The sequence below is a fragment of the Symphalangus syndactylus genome, chromosome 12 (genome assembly GCF_028878055.3).
Source record: "Symphalangus syndactylus isolate Jambi chromosome 12, NHGRI_mSymSyn1-v2.1_pri, whole genome shotgun sequence".
Lineage (NCBI taxonomy): Eukaryota > Metazoa > Chordata > Mammalia > Primates > Hylobatidae > Symphalangus > Symphalangus syndactylus.
Window position 1 is genome coordinate 141,791,695 of NC_072441.2, and position 18,496 is coordinate 141,810,190.

The 18,496-nt window shown below is 42.7% G+C and overlaps 1 protein-coding gene across 3 annotated transcripts in view; it reads left to right on the top strand.

Annotated features, from left to right (window-relative positions):
• The first annotated feature begins 1,097 nt into the window (after positions 1-1,097).
• Positions 1,098-18,496, top strand: part of CLSPN (claspin) — a 50,301-nt gene continuing 32,902 nt past the window's right edge. Inside the window, exons 1-9 of one of the 3 annotated variants that reach the window (XM_055254847.2) lie at positions 1,098-1,276; positions 5,333-5,441; positions 5,948-6,396; positions 7,663-7,824; positions 8,509-8,586; positions 8,919-8,991; positions 10,087-10,195; positions 10,375-10,949; positions 18,101-18,292. In XM_055254847.2, the coding sequence (XP_055110822.1) occupies positions 1,253-1,276; positions 5,333-5,441; positions 5,948-6,396; positions 7,663-7,824; positions 8,509-8,586; positions 8,919-8,991; positions 10,087-10,195; positions 10,375-10,949; positions 18,101-18,292 (1,771 nt within the window). In that variant the 5' untranslated portion in view covers positions 1,098-1,252. The remainder of the gene's footprint in view (positions 1,277-5,332; positions 5,442-5,947; positions 6,397-7,662; positions 7,825-8,508; positions 8,587-8,918; positions 8,992-10,086; positions 10,196-10,374; positions 10,950-18,100; positions 18,293-18,496) is intronic. The other 2 variants (XM_055254848.2, XM_055254849.2) reach the window with 2 other exon arrangements.

Genomic DNA, 18,496 nt, shown 5'->3' on the forward strand with positions numbered 1-18,496 from the left:
AGCCTTGTTTAAAGGTAGAATGCCCTCTAGGAGTGATGAGTGCTTTCTACATCCTCAAATTAACCCTACATAAAATTATAAAGATTATCCAACCATATTCTTTGGTATCTGAGCAGCCCACAAAACTTTTTTCTTTAGAGACAAGGTCTTGCTCTGTCGCCTAGGCTGAAGTGCGATGGTGCGATCATAACTCACTCTAACCTCAAACTCCTGGACTCAAGCCATCCTCCCACCTCGGCCTCCCAAAGCATTGAGATTACAAGCGTGAGCCATGGCGCCTGGCCCTCTTTAAAAAATAAAACTGGGCCGGGCACGGTGGCTCACGCCTGTAATCCCAGCACTTTGGGAGGCCGAGACGAGGAACATTTGAGATAAGGAGTTCGAGAGCAGCCTGGCCAACATGGTGAAACCCTGTCTCTACTAAAAATACAAAAATTAGCCAGGGGTTGGTGGCGGGTGCCTGTAATCCTAGCTACTCGGGAGGCTGAGGCACGAGAATCGCTTGAACCCGGGAGGCGGAGGTTGCAGTGAGCCGAGATCGCGCCATTGCATTTCATCCTGGCTAACAGAGGGAGACTCTGTCTCAAAAAAAAAAAAAAAAAAAAAAAAAAGGTGTGTGTGTATACATATATACGTGTGTGTGTATATATGTGTGTACGTGTGTGTGTATATATATGTGTGTGTGAGTATATATAGATATATTCAGTGGTAAGTGTCATGTACAAGAGGCAGACAGGATCTAGCTGCTCCAGAAACGAAGTCAGTGGAGAAAATCCCCACGGGGACCTTAGAATTCCTCTAAAAAGTTCAGGTACAGGACACTCCCAGGTGCCCAGGAACCGTTTCCCAGCTCACTTCCCCCCGAAAGACTCACCCCTCCAAGCGCACTTGATGCTTTGGCAAGTGTCAAAGGTCAGAGACCAGGGTTCGCCTGGTACCGACAGCCCCGCCCCCGTGCACCTCCAGCTCCCCCAGGCTCCGCTACCAGCAGCTGCGACCCGCCAACTCAGCCTGAGTTATATGAGATTGGGCGGCCGGAGGCGCTGCGTGATTGGTGGGTCGGAAGGGGGCGGGGACTCGCTGGAAAGCCCCCTCTGGATTGGTGAAAACCATCTGGGTGGGACCTCCACTCTGGCTGGGCGGGAAAGCAAGAACAGCACTGCTGGGCTGGAGACGGCGGGAGCCGCTGCTCTCCGGCTGAGGGAATCAGAGACAGCTCCGTCCCTAGTGGAGCGCAGGGGAGGCAGGAGTCATGACGGGCGAGGTGGGTTCTGAGGTGAGTTTATGCACACGCCCCCCACGGGGGCTGCGAAGGCCGGGCACCGAGAGGTTAGGTGGGGCCGGGGTAGACCCCGCTGACCCGAGGCGCCCGGGCGGGAGGACCGCGGCTCCCAGCGTTCGCCGCGCCGGCTCCCGCGACCTCGAGACTCGGCCGGGATGGGTTCCGACCGGGCGTCCCGTCCCGCCGCCGGGCTTCCCGCGCTTCGGGCTCCGTGGCCGGGGAGCTCCAGGTCTCTGCGGCGCGCGCTGCCGGCAGCCCAGCCCCTCTTCAGCCGGTTCCTGCCGCCAGCCCTCCCCTTTCGCGCGCTTCCTGTCGCGGAAGCTCCTCCCCTCAGGGTGCCCTGAAAGCCAGGAGGCTCTGGCCGAACCGGGCGGCAGCGGTGCGGGGGGATTCTCCGCAAAGAGAGGGCGAGCGAGGGTGTTAGGGAGTTCCACACTGGGCCTGGGAGGGGCCCTGGAGGTCATCGCGCGCAGGCCCTTTGCGTTTTCCGACGGGGCCCCGAGTGGGGAAGTCACCGTTGGGGCTCCTGGCTGGTGGCTGGCAGCTCCCTGGCGAAATTGGGCATAGAAAACAGATGTTTCCAGACCTGTGTCCTTTCTGGGGCCAGATTCGGGCAAGGCACTCCCGCCTTAGGAGCAAAATTTAAAGGGGCGCCAAAACCCTCAATCAAACTCATATTTTAATGCAATATTTTTTAAAAACCAAAATGAATGCAAAAACTTTTTATGATTTGATATTGAACAAAATATCAGACGTTTAAACAAAGACAAGGTCCGACCGGTCATTTGCACGACCCTGCCTCACTCACCTCACCCTAATCCCATCCCTGTTTCCAATAAACTTTATTTACAAAAGCGGGCGTATTATTTACATCATGGGCCGTAGATTATTGATTTAATTTTTTAAAAAAATATTGCATTAATATGTTATTTATTTTGATTACTGAATTTTTTGAGACCTCACCCCACCCTGTTCCTGGCCCTGCCCTTTGACGTTGCTGCAAATTGCCTAGAAGATAATCGTCATTCAAAGCAGCCCTATTCCTTGAGCTGTCTGGTTACCTAAATTCGGTTTCCACATTCACAAACAGAAGTAATAGTTTTACTGCTTTGGATTGTTGAGAGGATCGTCAGTGCATATATATTAATTCTCAGCAATCCCAGCACTTTGGGAGGCCAAGGCCGGCAGATTGCTTGAGCTCAAGAGTTCGAAACCAGCCTGCGTAGAAAACGTGGCAAAACCCCGCCGCTACAAAAAAAAAAAAATTAGCCGGGCGTCACCTGTGGTCCCAGCTACTCGGGAGGCTGAGGTGAGAGAATCCTTTGGGCCTGGGAGGTCAAGGCTGCAGTGAGCCATGATCCTGCCACTGCACTCCAGCCTGGGTCACAGAGTGAGACGCTGTATAAAAAAAAAAAAATTTGTACCTCGTATTCAAATCAATTTAGTAATTTTTTTTTTTTGAGGCGGAGTCTCGCTCTGTTGCCCAGGCTGGAGTGCAGTGGCGCAATCTCGGCTCACTGCAACCTCTGTCTCCTGGATTCAAGCGATTCTCCTGCCTCAGCCTCCTGAGCAGCTGGGACTACAGGCACACACCACCACGTCCAGCTAATTTTTCTATTTTTAGTAGATATGGAGTTTCACTGTATTGGCCAGGCTAGTCTCGAACTCCTGACCTTGTGATCCACCCGCCTCGGCCTCCCAAAGTGCTGGGATTACAGGCGTGAGCCGCCATGTCTGACCAATTTAATAATTTTTTGAGAAACCACTAGGGTGAGGCCTTGTGCCCTGTTACATTACTGATGTTCATATTTCTCCCTTTATTAATAAGTTGATTCAGAGCCCTGAGTACACTAAGGAGGTAGACTTGGCATCTAGGGTTAGCTTTAAGGTCACTAACTGATCGAGTCACCTAACACAGCCCTCCTCCTTAGGTTTTTATTTGCGACTTTTTAAACTGTCTTATTTAGAAATTTTCAAACCTATACAACCGTAGAAAGGATGGTATAATGAACCCATCACCTTACTTCAACTACAGTTTGAATATCTCTCGTCTGAAATGCTTGGGACCAGAAGGGTTTTGAATTTCAGATTTATTTTGGATTTTGGAATATTTGCATACACATAATGAGATATCTTGGGGGAGGGAACCAAGTCTAAACATGAAATTCAGTTATATTTCATATATACCTTACACACATAGTCTGAAGGTAATTTTATACAGCATTTTAAAATAATTTCGTGCATGAAGCAAAGGTTTTACTGCAGCTCATCATATGAGGCCAAGTGTGGAATTTTCATCTAGTGGCATCATGTCAGTGCTCAAATATTTGGAATTGGGAGCATTTCAGATGTTCAGGTTAGAGATGTTCAACCCGTATTTTCAAATCATGGTCAATCTTGTTTTATTCATACAGCTACCCATTTTTCCTCTCACAGGATTATTTGGAAGAAAATCCCAGATATCATATTATTTGAACCACAAATATTTTAGTGTGCATATCTAACAGACAAGAGCTTTCCAAAAATAGATACTACGATATTATTACCGCACCTAAGAAGTATCTAGTCAGTGTTCAGATTTCTTTGACTCAGAGATATTTCATTTATTTTTATATGCCATGTTAGCATAATTATTTACATTTTTAGTTTTTTGAATCATCATCCAAAGTTGGCATATTGCAATTGTTTATATTATATATGTGTATATATGCATATATGTATGTATTTTAAGGTATACATACATATATAAAGCATACATTTATGTATATAGAAATATACAGGGCCGGTTGTGGTGGCTTACGCTTGTAATTCCAGCATTTTGGGAGGCTGAGGCAGGCGGATCACCTGAGGTCAGAAGTTCGAGACCAGCCTGGCTAACATGGCGAAACCCCGTTTCTACAAAAAATTAGCCGGGCATGGTGGCACGTGCCTGTAATCCCAGCTACTTGGGAGGCTGAGGCAGGAGAATCGCTTGAACCCAGGAGGTGGAGGTTGTAGGGAGCCAAGATCGTGCCATTGCACTCCAGCTTGGGCAATAAGAGCGAAACTCCGTGTCAAAAAAAGAAAAAAAGAAAAAAGAAAAAAAGAAATATACACATAACCGGGCTTGGTAGCTCACGTCTGTAATCCCAGCACTTTGGGAGGCCGAGGCGGGCAGATCACCTGAGGTCAGGAGTTGGAGACCAGCCTGACTAACATGGAGAAACCCCGTCTCTACTAAAAATACAAAATTAGCCGGACGTGGTGACACACGCCTGTAATACCAGCTACTCGGGAGGCTGAGGCAGGAGAATCACTTGAACCCAGGAGGCAGAGGTTGCAGTGAGCCGAGATTGCGCCACTGCACTCCAGCCTGGGTGACAGAGCGAGATTCTATCTCAAAAAAAAAGAGAGGGAGAAAGAAACCACCCAGTTTGACTTGTAGAGTTTCCCACATCTAGATTGCACATCTGTGGTATTATTCAACATGTTCCCCTATTCCCTCTATTTCTTGTAACTTGCTAGTTAGATCTAGAGACTTGATAGGATTCAAATTTGATTGTTCTGTCAGGAATACTTTATAGCTAGTATTGGGTACTTCTATTAGGCAACACATAATGTCTGGTTGTTTCTCTTTTGGTGCTGTTAGCAGCCATTAATGATAATTGCCGAGGTCTGTTATTTAATTGAGGGTTGATAAAATTGTGATAATCTAATTCTATCATTTATTAATTCATTAGGATATTTCTCTAAATAGAAACTTCCCCTCATCAATCATATGGATATATTGGGGAACAGTTCACACAGAAAAGGCATAATAAATGGTTGATTCTTTTCATTTTTTTTTACCATTACTAAAAGAGTTGGTTCTGTTAGCATCCTTCAAAGGTGAAAAATGAACTTTTGTTTGTTTGTTGTCCAGTAATTCTAAATGTCATCCCTTCAAGGAACCATTGTATTTGGTTCTTTCCTTAGTTCAGGTTGATGATCCCATGATGATTTGTGTGTCATTATGTACTTGGAGCTTTCGGTCACCTGCTGGTTAATACAAAGTATATTGTCATTTTCTAGGTTCACCTAGAAATCAGTGATCCAAAAGTCATTTCACAAGAGGAAGCAGATAGTCCTTCAGATAGTGGACAGGGAAGCTATGAAACAATTGGACCCTTGAGTGAAGGAGGTTTGTAATAGTATTTTTATTTTTAGGAATAGGTTGCGGGAGCCTCCGTTGTAAGTAGATTGGATTGATTTCATTATTCTCTTGATTTATTACATTATTAATGCCCCATCCTTATTGTTTGTTTTCTTATAAAAGCAAAATAACAGAGCTTGTACCTTTTCAAAACTATGTTATATTGTTGAATATCTAATAGCTACCATATTGCCTGGTTAATTGCATTCATCCTATAATAAAAGGAATTTTAACACCTGCCAGAGGATTAGAACAACTTTACACATTGTAAATATACGTAAAATTACATTTCCCAGTAAGAAATATTTTTCCCAGGGAAAATGTTTTTCAAAATGTATTTTTAGATTTGCTTTGCTACAATCAGTTCTTAATAGTAGTTACATAATTTCACAAGGTAATATATCACTTGTATAACTGAATATATTTTTGAGGAGTAGTGGGACTAGGAGGAAGATCAAATGATGGTATAATTAAAAGAAAATTGTTTCCTCCAGATTCAGATGAAGAGATATTTGTAAGTAAGAAGGTGAAAAACAGGAAGGTTCTACAAGACAGTGATTCGGAAACAGAGGACACAAATGCCTCTCCAGAGAAAACTACCTATGACAGTGCCGAGGAGGAAAATAAAGAGAATTTATATGCTGGGAAAAATACAAAAATCAAAAGGATTTACAAAACTCTGGCAGACAGTGATGAAAGTTACATGGAAAAGTCTTTGTATCAGGAAAATCTTGAAGCACAAGTGAAACCTTGCTTAGAGCTGAGTCTTCAGTCTAGAAACTCTATGGACTTTACCACTGACAGAAAGAGTTCCAAAAGGCACATACATGATAAAGAAGGAACTGCAGGAAAAGCAAAAGTAAAATCAAAAAGAAGACTTGAGAAAGAGGAGAGAAAAATGGAAAAAATTAGACAGCTAAAAAAGAAGGAAACAAAAAACCAGGTACATTTTAAAGAATAATTTGCTATTGCTTGGGTAGGTTAACATTTTAGAAAAGGTTGCTGTTAGTACTTGAGGTTGTTTCTGCTCTCTGACTATTGCTTTGAATTGACTATTTTGTGTTGAGAATTATTCTCAATAGGTATATGATTTAAAACTAACTGGTCTTGGCCAGGTGCAGTGGTGCATACCTCTAATCCCAGCACTTTGGGAGGCCAAGGCCAGAGGGTCACTTAAGCCCAGGAGTTCGAGACCAGCCTAGGCAACAGAGTGAGATCCCATCTCTACAAAAAATTTGAAAATTAGTTGGGTGTGGTGGCCGTAGTCCCAGCTGTAGTTCCAGCTACTTGGGAGGGTGACGTGGGAGAATCACTTGAGCCCAGGAAGTCGAGGCTGCAATGAAGCTGTAATTGTACCACTGCAGCCGGGCACGGTGGCTCAAGCCTGTAATCCCAGCACATTGGGAGGCCGAGGCGGGCGGATCACGAGGTCAGGAGATGGAGACCATCCCGGCTAACACAGTGAAACCCCATCTCTACTAAAAATTAAAAATACAAAAAATTAGCCGGGCGTGTTGGCGGGTGCCTGTAGTCCCAGCTACTCGGGAGGCTGAGGCAAGAGAATGGCGTGAGCCCGGGAGGCGGAGCTTGCAGTGAGCCGAGATCGAGCCACTGCACTCCAGCCTGGGGGACAGAGCAAGACTCCGTCTCAAAAAAAAAAAATAAAAAATAAAAATGTACCACTGCATTCCAGCGTGGATGACAGAGTGAGACCCTGTCTCAAAAAAAAAAAAAAAAAACCAAGAAAACAAAACTTATTGGTCTTATTCTATTTTGGGTATGCAGAGGACATTTCCAAATAAATGGGTTTTTGATTTTCTTTATGAGCACATGGAGTAATTCTTTGCTATCTCTGAGCTGATGAAAATTAACTGAGAGAAGGCTTTTTTATGCATCTATCAGTCAGTAGTCTTGTTTGCTAACTAGAAAAACCATCCTCAAATTTATAAACTAGTTGCTTAACAAGTATTTTACTTCAAAAAAATATTTACTGTTTATTCAGTTAGTTTTAGACAGTTGCATAAAATCACAACTTGGACTTCAAAGGATACATGTGAGTTAGGAACCAGTGAGAATGTTCTAGATTTTATATGCTTGTCTGTTGATGAAACATGGGCTTTTTCTGGCCTGATCCAAATTGCCATATGATGTTGTGAAATACTGGATTTTTAAATGATTGGATTATGCTTTTTGTTTATGTATTACCTAGGAAGATGATGTAGAACAGCCATTTAATGACAGTGGCTGTCTTCTTGTGGATAAAGACCTTTTTGAAACTGGGTTGGAGGATGAAAATAACTCTCCATTGGAAGATGAAGAGTCATTAGAATCAATAAGAGCAGCTGTAAAAAACAAAGTAAAAAAGTACAAGGCAAGTAAAGCATGATTGTAATAAGAGTTAATCAACTGCTTCTAACCTTTGCTATATTTTTAATTTACTGCTGGAACCTTAATTTTTTTTTTTAACTGAAGAAAAACATGTGTCAGTTGACTTAAGTTTTTCAGCTGTTAATTTTGGAGACTTGCAGTACAAGTGATAGACATGCTAACTTCTTTGGAAACTAGTGCTTTATTATTACCCTTTTAGGAATGCTGAAAAAAAACACTAAGATATTTGATGGTGTAGTAAGATGCAGGTAAATAATAGGGAAGAGATGTAAATTTTGCAATCCTATAGCCTTTGAGAAATGAACCCTATAGGGTTTCAGGAAGGGTATCAAAGAGAGGCATCAGTCAAAACATTGTTGTCCCGAGTGTTTGGAAGCATAATTTTTCTTCCTAAGATTTTTTTTTAGCTTCCTGCGAGTTATTATCCCTCTTCAGGGAAAGATGTAAGCAGAGGTAAAAGAAATAAGAGTGCAGACTCCATTTGAGGTATCTAATTTGTTTTCTAAGCATAATAGGATGCTGTGTGTTTAATAATTTCTATTTGATGATTATTGATTTATTAACGTAGCATGATGTGGTGTTGGACTACAAAAGTAGTCTTCAACTAAAGCATCCCCTTATTTGAATTTCGTTTTTGTCCTAATAATCAACCTGCCATTTCTTTTAGAACAAAGAACCATCTTTGGAGAGTGGGGTCTATTCATTTGAGGAAGAAAGTGAGTTATCAAAAGGAACCACGAGGAAGGTGAGGTAGAGCCCTGTATATTAGTCACACTAATCTCTTTACACAGGAGATTATAGATTTCTTAGGGATAAATATTTTATTTTGTCTATCATATTTTTCTGTTACCCATCATATTGCTTTGTACATGGTAGGAACAAAATGTGGATTGGATTGAACAAATTCTGTGAGACTTGGGAATAAATGAATTCCTTGAGTTTATACTGCATTTGGGCTTACTCATGCTTACTATTTCCTTTCCTCTTTTCTTGGGAGAGCAAACTCTTGAGGGATGAATATCTATCTTTCTGGATATTCATATAATTAATGTAGTCTCACTTTTTGTTTTCTTTAAGGAAAGAAAGGCAGCCAGATTAAGTAAAGAAGCATTAAAACAACTGCATAGTGAGACTCAGCGCCTTATTCGAGGTAATGCAACCCAGTAAACTTTGAGGCAAAATCACAACATTTCTTTGTAAGCTCAACTTGGATGTTGGGGACTTTTATTTTTTTAACACTTCTAATGTGAACTCAGGTTATAATATTAAGTTTAGAATTGATGTTGGTGAAAGGTCATTGTTCTAAAGCCCTTGGAACATTAGTATAAACTGAAGAAATTTTCAGAACTGTAGTGCAGGTAAGGAGGAAATTTTTTTTTTTTTTTTTTTTGAGACGGAGTCTTGCTCTGTCACCCAGGCTGGAGTGCAGTGGCGCAATCTCGGCTCACTGCAAGCTCCGCCTCCTGGGTTCACGCCATTCTCCTGCCTCAGCCTCTCCGAGTAGCTGGGACTACAGGCGCCCGCCACCACGCCCGGCTAATTTTTTGTATTTTTAGTAGAGACGGGGTTTCACCATGGTCTCGATCTCCTGACCTCGTGATCCGCCCACCTCGGCCTCCCAAAGTGCTGGGATTACAAGCGTGAGCCACCACGCCCGGCCTAAGGAGGAAATTTTTTAATGGTTGTCTATGGACTGATTGTGTCAGGATTCTTTGGAGAGGTGGTAATCCCTCCCTGTTTGCAGTTTTGGTTACCTGTGGTCAGCCATGGTCCATGGAATTTAAAAATATCATCCCTTTGTCCAGAGTATCACGCTGTATACATTACCTGCCTGTTAGTCAGTTAGTAGCCCTCTCAGTTATCAGATCAAAAAAACACTGCATGGTTTAGTACTATCTGCAGTTTCAGGCATCCACTGCAGGTCTTGGAATGTATCTCTCTGGATAAGCGGGGACTACTGTATATAAATGTTTAGGTCCCACAGAGATTCTGATTCAGTAGGTTTGAAATGGGATCCAAGAATCTGTATTTCTAAAAAACTTCCTGGATCATTTTGATTTCACATCTAGGTTTAAAAGCCACTGGTCTTCAGGGAGCTCTTTTGTACTTAGCTCCTCTGCCTTTGTTAAAGGGGAGTTTTCTATTTCTAGTGATGGCTTTGGTTATTATGTTTAGTTAACTGAATATGAAGTGACCTTTCAGAATATACAGTATATATATTTGCTTGTTTTATTCCATTTTATAGAGTCTGCACTTAACCTTCCATATCATATGCCTGAGAATAAAACCATTCACGATTTCTTCAAACGTAAACCCCGGCCCACTTGCCAGGGAAATGCCATGGCACTATTGAAGTAAGAACCCTCTTTCCTTATTATAATTTTCATGAACATTTAGTTTTGTGGCAAACATCTGGCATAAAAAGTTCAGATTTCTCACTCCCTTAAAACTGATTTAACTGATAAATACTAAGGGATGAGAATGTTTCACATTTAGGATAATTTTCAACTCCAGCTCATTTTCTCTTCTCTAGGTCATCTAAATATCAGTCAAGCCATCACAAAGAAATCACAGACACTGCAAATACTACTGAAATGAACAGTGATCACCATAGTAAAGGTTCTGAGCAGACAACAGGTGCAGAAAATGAAGTGGAAACTAATGCACTCCCTGTGGTTTCAAAGGAAACCCAGATCATTACTGGATCAGATGAGTCTTGCAGGAAGGATTTGGTAAAAAATGAAGAGCTAGAAATTCAGGAGAAACAGAAGCAGAGTGACATTAGACCTTCACCTGGGGACAGCTCAGTGTTACAACAGGAATCCAACTTCCTCGGGAACAATCACAGTGAGGAATGTCAGGTTGGAGGGCTTGTAGCATTTGAACCTCATGCCCTGGAGGGCGAAGGCCCCCAAAATCCAGAAGAAACAGATGAGAAAGTGGAAGAGCCTGGGCAGCAAAATAAATCATCAGCAGTTGTGCCACCTGAAAAAGTGAGACGGTTTACTCTGGATAGACTTAAGCAACTGGGAGTAGATGTTTCCATTAAACCACGGCTAGGTGCTGATGAAGATTCCTTTGTGATACTTGAACCTGAAACCAACAGAGGTAATCCTTTAAATTGTGGGGAGCCTCCCTGGAGTGATTATCCTGGTAGCTTTTGATTATTGACTACTGTCGAGGACAGAGAACACAAGAGAAACCAATAAACACATTTGATCTTATCCTGCAGTTGTTCCAGATATGGGCAGAGTCTCTTTTAGAGAAATTTGGCAGGGTATCAGAATGATCTAAGCCGTGTTTAAAATGGAAGTCTGTTGGCCGGCCGGATGCAGTGGCTCACACCTGTAATCCCAGCACTTTGGGAGGCGAAGGTGGGCAGATCATGAGGTCAGGAGTTTAAGACTAGCCTGGCCAATATAGTGAAACCCCGTCTGTACTAAAAATACAAAAATTAGCCGGGCATGGTGGCACTTATCTGTAGTCCTAGCTACTGGGGAGGCTGGGGCAGGAGAATTACTTGAACCCAGAAGGCAGAGGTTGCAGTGAGCCGAGACTGTACCATTGCACTCCAGCCTGGGTGACAGAGCGAGACTCTGTCTCAAAAAAAAAAAAAAAGTTGTTGATAGTTAATATAAAAAAGAGGTATATTGCTATTGTGTTATGGTATTTAGGAATTTATTATTTCTGCCTTTCCAATCTGAAATTAGGTTTTTTCTATAATCCTGAGTCAAATCTTTTTTTTTTTTTTTTTTTGAGATGGAGTCTTGCTCTGTCGCCCAGGCTGGAGTGCAGTGGCGCAATCTCGGCTCACTGCAAGCTCCGCCTCCCGGGTTCACGCCATTCTCCTGCCTCATCCTCTCCGAGTAGCTGGGACTACAGGCGCCCGCCACCACGCCCGGCTAATTTTTTGTATTTTTTTTTAGTAGAGACGGGGTTTCACCGTGGTCTCAATCTCCTGACCTCGTGATCCGCCCGCCTCGGCCTCCCAAAGTGCTGGGATTACAAGCGTGAGCCACCGCGCCCGGCCGAGTCAAATCTTAAGACATTGATGAAAACATCATTTAGTTTTTTACTGCTAAAGGGAAACATTTTGGTTCACTTAAATTATCTGTGAAACCGAATTTCTTTTGTTTTCACTCATTCAACAAATATTAAAGTATCTACTATGAGTAAGTTGCTGTGGGGCATATCAAGACAAATCTGACATTTAAGATATACTTAAGATGCTTTTACTCTAATGGGCAAGGTAAGAAGTATGCAAATAACAAGTACAAAGGAGAAAATGGTAAATGATGTCTTTGATAATGAATATGTCATTGATAATTGGAAAATAAATAACGTGAAGAAAAAGGAAAAGTATTATTATTATTTTTTTTTTTTTTGAGACGGAGTCTCGCTCTGTCACCCAGGCTGGAGTGCAGTGGCGTGATCTCGGCTCCCTGCAAGCTCCGCCTCCCAGGTTCACGCCATTCTCCTGCCTCAGCCTCTCCGAGTAGCTGGGACTACAGGCGCCCGCCACCACGCCCAGCTAATTTTTTTGTATTTTTAGTAGAGACGGGGTTTCACCGTGGTCTCAATCTCCTGACCTCGTGATCCACCCGCCTCGGCCTCCCAAAGTGCTGGGATTACAAGCGTGAGCCACCGCGCCCGGCCAAGTATTATTTTCTTAAAGAACATTTAGAATAAAGTACTGTGGGAATTCAGAGAAGGATAAATTTCTTCCAATGAATGGTTAAAGGACAGCTTGAAGAATAGGTGGATTAATTACTTGTTCACTGCCTTCCCTTTATACTGCGAGTTGGTATCTCCTGCCTTGTTCCCTACTCTATCCCTAGTGCTTCCTCAGTGAATGACACATTGTAGGCACTTGTATTTATCAAATGAATGAATGATCCCTCAACACTGAACTCAAGTATTACCACGTTGAATAAATTTCCTGACTCTTAGATAGAGCTGGATGCTCCCCACTCTGCCTTGAGGCAGTATGGCATGTTGGTTAAGAGCTTAGACTTTGTAGCAAGACCAGGATTTGAACCTGAACTATCATGGTAATTGTTTAACATTGTATATGCCATTTGACCTCTTCGAGCATCTTTTTTTAAAAAAAGAGAAGAAAGCCAGGCACAGTGGTGCGCACCTGTAGTTCCAGCTACTCGGGAGGCTGAGGCACAAGAGGGTCACTTGAACCCAGGAGTTTAAGGCCATCCTGGGCAGCATATGAAATCCTGTCTCAAAAAAAGAAAAAAAAGAAAAAGAAAAAAGCACTATATGGCTTGTGGGCTATGGTGAAGATTTGTTGAAATAATGCATGCAAATGGATAGTATAAAGAAGCACTCAAAAAGTTGTTGCTGCTTCTACTGTTATTAGTGAAATGGTTCACATCAAGACTTTTTTTTTTTGAGACGGGCTTTCACTTGCTCTTGTCACCCAGGCTGGAGTGCAGTGCTGCGATCTCAGCTCACTGCAACCTCCGCCTCCTGGGTTCAAGCAATTCTCCTGCCTCAGCCTCTCAAGTAGCTGGGATTACAGGTGCCCGCCACCACACCCAGCTAATTTTTGTATTTTTAGTAGAGACGGGGTTTCACCATGTTGGCCAGGCTGGTCTCAAACTCCTGACCTTAGGTGATCTGCCTGCCTCGGCCTCCCACAGTGCTGGGATTACAGGTGTGAGCCACTACACTCAGCCAAGACTCTTTCATTAAACCAAGCACAGTCGGTGGCTTATGCCTGTAATTCTAGCACTTTAGGAGGCTGAGGTGGGAGGATTGCTTGAGCCCGGGAGGTCAAAGCTGCAGTGAGTTGTGAGCTGAAATTGCACTACTGCACTCCAGTCTGGGAGACAGAATGAGACCCTGTCTCTTAAAAAAAAATAAAACACAAAAAACATTATCTTTCATTAAACATCTTATTGTTGGCAGGTGCTATGTCAGTGACTATATCTGGTGTGTAAAATATGCTCAGTGAGTCTGTTAATTGAATGGGTTGACTTTGGAGATGGAGAAGATAGAAAGAGCATCTTGTCTCATTAAAAAAAAACAAAAACAAAACACACACAAAAAAGATTCTGTTTCATTAAACAGCTTATTGTTGGCAGGTGCTGTGTCAGCCACTGTATCTGGTGTATAAAATATGCTCAGTGAGTCTGATAAGTGAATGGGTTGACTTTGGAGATGGAGAGAAGGATAGAAAGAGCTCTGTATGCTGGTGCATATTGGGAAGATGTGAAAGTCAGTTTGACCAGGGCTGGAGGTTGAGGTGGCAGAGTTGTGTAACAGAACTAGCATAGCTCCATTAGCAAAGAAGCATGAGAATAAGCTGTTGTCCGGAACACTGAGGGAAAGTTTTTGTTATATGGTACTAAAAGTTACCTAAACAGTCCTAGACTGATAGGAAAGGGAGAAACATTTTTTGGGTACCAACTATATTAGACACTGGTACATTCTTTATTAGTTGTCTTTCTTAATTCTCATAGCACCAGGTATTATTTTGCAAAATGAAGAGACTGAGGCTCAGAGAGGTTAGGTAATTTTTCCAGCATTATACTTGGCTTATAAAGGGACCTATACAGTGGCTGGCATATAGTGAGCACTTATTTTTTAACTTGGAACATGTTTTCCTTTAGAAATAATTGACATGAAATTTGGGTTTCCAGACCAGCCATAATATACATGAAGTTAGAATCAACATTCATTCATTCGTGCAATAAACTTTTATTTAGCACTGTGTTGGGTGTTGTGTATACACGTAAAACACTCCCTGCTCTCAAAGAAATTAAAGTGTAATAGGAGTAATAGGCAGGCAAACAGACTATTACAATACTGAATGGTACGTGCTGCGATCAAGGTATATAATTGAGGGTGCATTGGGAACCTAGAGGAAAGGTACCTCACTTGGAGCCTAGAAGTCAGGGAAGTTTCTGAAATGAGCTCAGTAGAGATACCAAGGCAGAGAGGTGAGGGAGGGCTTTTTTGGTGGAGGGGTTGGACCTGCAGATGTCAGAGACAATAGAAAGCACAGGGTGTTCTCCCTGGCTGAAGTGAAGATAGCAAGGACATTGGTGATCAGAGCCCAGATCATTCAGGGTTTTTATGCCATGCTAGGAGCTTGGACTTTAGCTCTTTGTAAGTAGAGGACCACTGAAAGGTTTTCAGCAAAGGAAATATTCAATCAGATACTCATTTTAGGAAGTTAAATCTGGTAGCTGGTGTGGTGGATGCATTGGAAGGGGTTAAGAGTAAAAACAGTGGGGGGAGGCTGAGGCAGGAGAATGGCGTGAACCCGGGAGGCGGAGCTTGCAGTGAGCCGAGATCGCGCCACTGCACTCCAGCCTGGTGGACAGAGAAAGACTCCGTCTCAAAAAAAAAAAAAAAAAAAAAAAACAGTGGGAACAGCTCAGTTTCTTTACCTCATATAGAATAAGGTTTCCATGAGAAAATGCATGTAAATTTAAATTTTGTGATGTCAGAAATACATTACTTCTGTTGAGCTTGCAATAGCATATGGAATAATCCCTGCCTCTAATTCCTCTACTTTCTGGACAAGAGCAATGTGAATGAGAACAGTTCTCATGCTGCTGATAGAGACAAGCTAGGGCAGAGACTTTTCACTTAAGAGAGGAGATGAGAGGTGATGGAGGATGAGAGGTGATGGACTAATAGAGACTAATGGAGGGAGAGGAACTTGAACAGGGGTTTTAGGATAAAGACAGTGATGGTTGCATCATGTAATGAAGGCCAAAGAAAGTGGTTGCACCAATGGGTTGGGGGAGGAAGAGCTTTGAGGATCCTAGCTTTCTCCAGTTATGAATGAAGGTACCTCTTGCCTGACTACTATTTTAAGTCCCAGGTAATCTTCCCACCCAAGCATTTCTCTTACTCTAGTGGCACCCATAATAACCTGCCTATTTCTATTCCCCTTTCCCTGCCACCACCTGTTGCTTTCAGCTTTACTGAACCACTGCAAAATAGGAGGCAGACTTACAGCTTGTCTCTGTACTCTTTTGTTTGCAATGTAAACATACCATCCTTTAGAGTTGGGTTTTTGCTGCTAATAATGTTGGGGTTTCAGGATAAAAAGATTTCCTTCATTTTTCTCTTTTTCTAGTAAGACTGTCTAGAGGAAAAAAAACACACATCTAGATGCTAGTCACAAAAACACTGAAGTATGATTTGAGTGCATTTTAGAAAATTAGCCAAAGTTTCATGCCTATAGTCCCAGCACTTTGGGAGACTAAGGTGGGAAGATCGCTTTGAGGCCAGGTGTTTGAGACCAGCTTGGGCAGCATAGCGAGTTCTTGTCTTTACAAAAAATAACAAAGCCAGATGTGGTGACATGCACCTGTAGTCCTAGCTACTTGGGAGGGTGAGGTAGGAGGAATGCTTAAACCCAGGAGGTCAAGGTTGCAGTGAGCTGTGATGGCACCACTGCACTCCAGCCTGAGCAACAGAGCAAGACCCTGTCTCTAAAAAGAAAAATGAAAAGTGGCCGGGCACAATGGCTCACACCTGTAACCCTAGCACTTTGGGAGGCTGAGGAGGGTGGGTCATTTCAGTCCAGGGGTTCAAGACCAGCCTGGACAACATGGCAAAACCTGTCTCTACAAAAAATACAAAAATCGGCCAGTCGCAGTGGCTCACTCCTGTAATCTCAGCACTTTGGGAGGTCGAGGTGGGCGGATCATCTGAAGTCAGGAGTTCAAGACCAGCCTGGCCAACATGGTGAAACCCCATCTCTACTAAAAATAAAAATAAAAAAATTAGCTGGGTGTGGTGGCGCACGCCTGTAATCTCAGCTTCTAGGGAGGCTGAGGCAGGAGAATTGCTTGAACCCAGGAGGTGGAGGTTACAGTGAGCCAAGATCGTGCCACTACACTTTGGCCTGGGCAACAGAGTGAGACTCCGTCTCAAAAAAAAAAAAAATTAGCTGGGTGTGGTGGTACATGCCTATAGTCCTGGCTATCTCAGGAGGTTGAGGTGAGAGGATCACCTCTAAGCTTGGGGAGATTGAGACTACAATGACAGCCAAGATTGCACCACTGCACTCCAGCCTGGGTGACAGAGTGAGACTCCATTTAAAAATAAACCATTTTATCATGGACGAGAAGGCCGCCTGAAAATATCCAGTGTGCATCAACTCCAAAGGAACTTGCTCCTTAAAACTGCCAGCTCTCATCACAGATTCTATTATGATATGAAGTGTTAAGCAGAGTGAGTAGGGATTAGTTCCAGGTAACAGCTGGCTGAGGGAGAAAGGAGAAGGAAATTCTAAGATATTGCAATGGGGAAGAGGGGTAAGTTTATATCACTATTGGATTGCTGAACTTACTGTTCCCAGTATATATATATTTCCATTTGTATACCAGTTGAGCATGTGGTACTGGGGCTACAGTATTTCCTTTCTCATTGTACCAATTGTACTAGTGTAACAGTTTTCACCAAAAAACTTTTTACAGTCCTGCTGCTTAGTTATATCACTGACTGGATTGTCATTTTATTTTCCCTTCTTTAAAAAAATTGACCTTGCCTATATTTAGTAAGATTGCCAATAATGAAACGTTCAAAATAGGGAATTTGATCCCAGCACTTTGGGAGGCCAAGGTGGGCTGATCATTTGAGGTCAGGAGTTCGAGACCAGCCTGGCTAAAATGGTGAAACCCTGTCTCTACTAAAAATACAAAAAAATTAGCTGGGCATGGTGGTGTTCACCTGTAACCTCAGCTACTCAGGAGACTGAGGCAGGAGAATCGCTTGAACCCGGGAGATGGAGGTTGCAGTGAGCTGAGATCACGTCAGTGCACTCCAGCCTGGGCAATAGAGTGAGACTCTGTCTCAAAACAAAAACAAAAACCAGCAATAACAAATAGGGAATTTTAAAAGGAGACCGAAACCCATGAAAAATTAAGCCCTTGAATAGATGAGATTATAATCTTTTTTCCTACCAGTTTAATACTTTTAAAGAATTTTTAAAGAATGTTCAAAAGAATTGCACATGTTTAGAAATTTCAGGTATAAATTTCTGTCTGATTTTTTAAAGTCTGATTTTTGAAACGTTGAGGAAGAATAGTTGTGGTAGTCCATTAGTTTGGGTTAAGTTGTATGAATTTGACTCAGGAGTTAGTAGCAAGGGGTTTTTGGTTTCTCTGTGTATGTGTGGTTTCCCTCATCATTGTTGAGCTAAAAAAAACTTAGCTTATAAGTCTTAAAGGAAAGAGCTTTGAGCATGGCAAACTGACCCACTGGTTGGCGTTTGGGTTTAGAACTGGAAGCCTTGAAGCAGCGTTTCTGGAAGCATGCTAATCCAGCAGCCAAACCCAGGGCTGGTCAGACAGTGAATGTGAACGTCATAGTGAAAGACATGGGCACTGATGGAAAGGAAGAACTAAAAGCAGATGTGGTACCTGTGACTTTAGCACCTAAGAAGTTGGATGGAGCAAGCCACACAAAACCAGGTATTTGAGCCCACAGGTTTTGTTTTTTTCCTTTTTGCTTTGTATTCTAACAGATCTTCAAGGCTATTGAAAACCTTATAATGAAAAGTTATAGAATCTTTTTCCTTGGAGGCTTTGGACAGCAGTATCTCTGGCATGATTCACATGTAGCACACCTAGAGGTGGGGGGTGGACACGCTGGCTTTATTTTTTTTAAATATCATT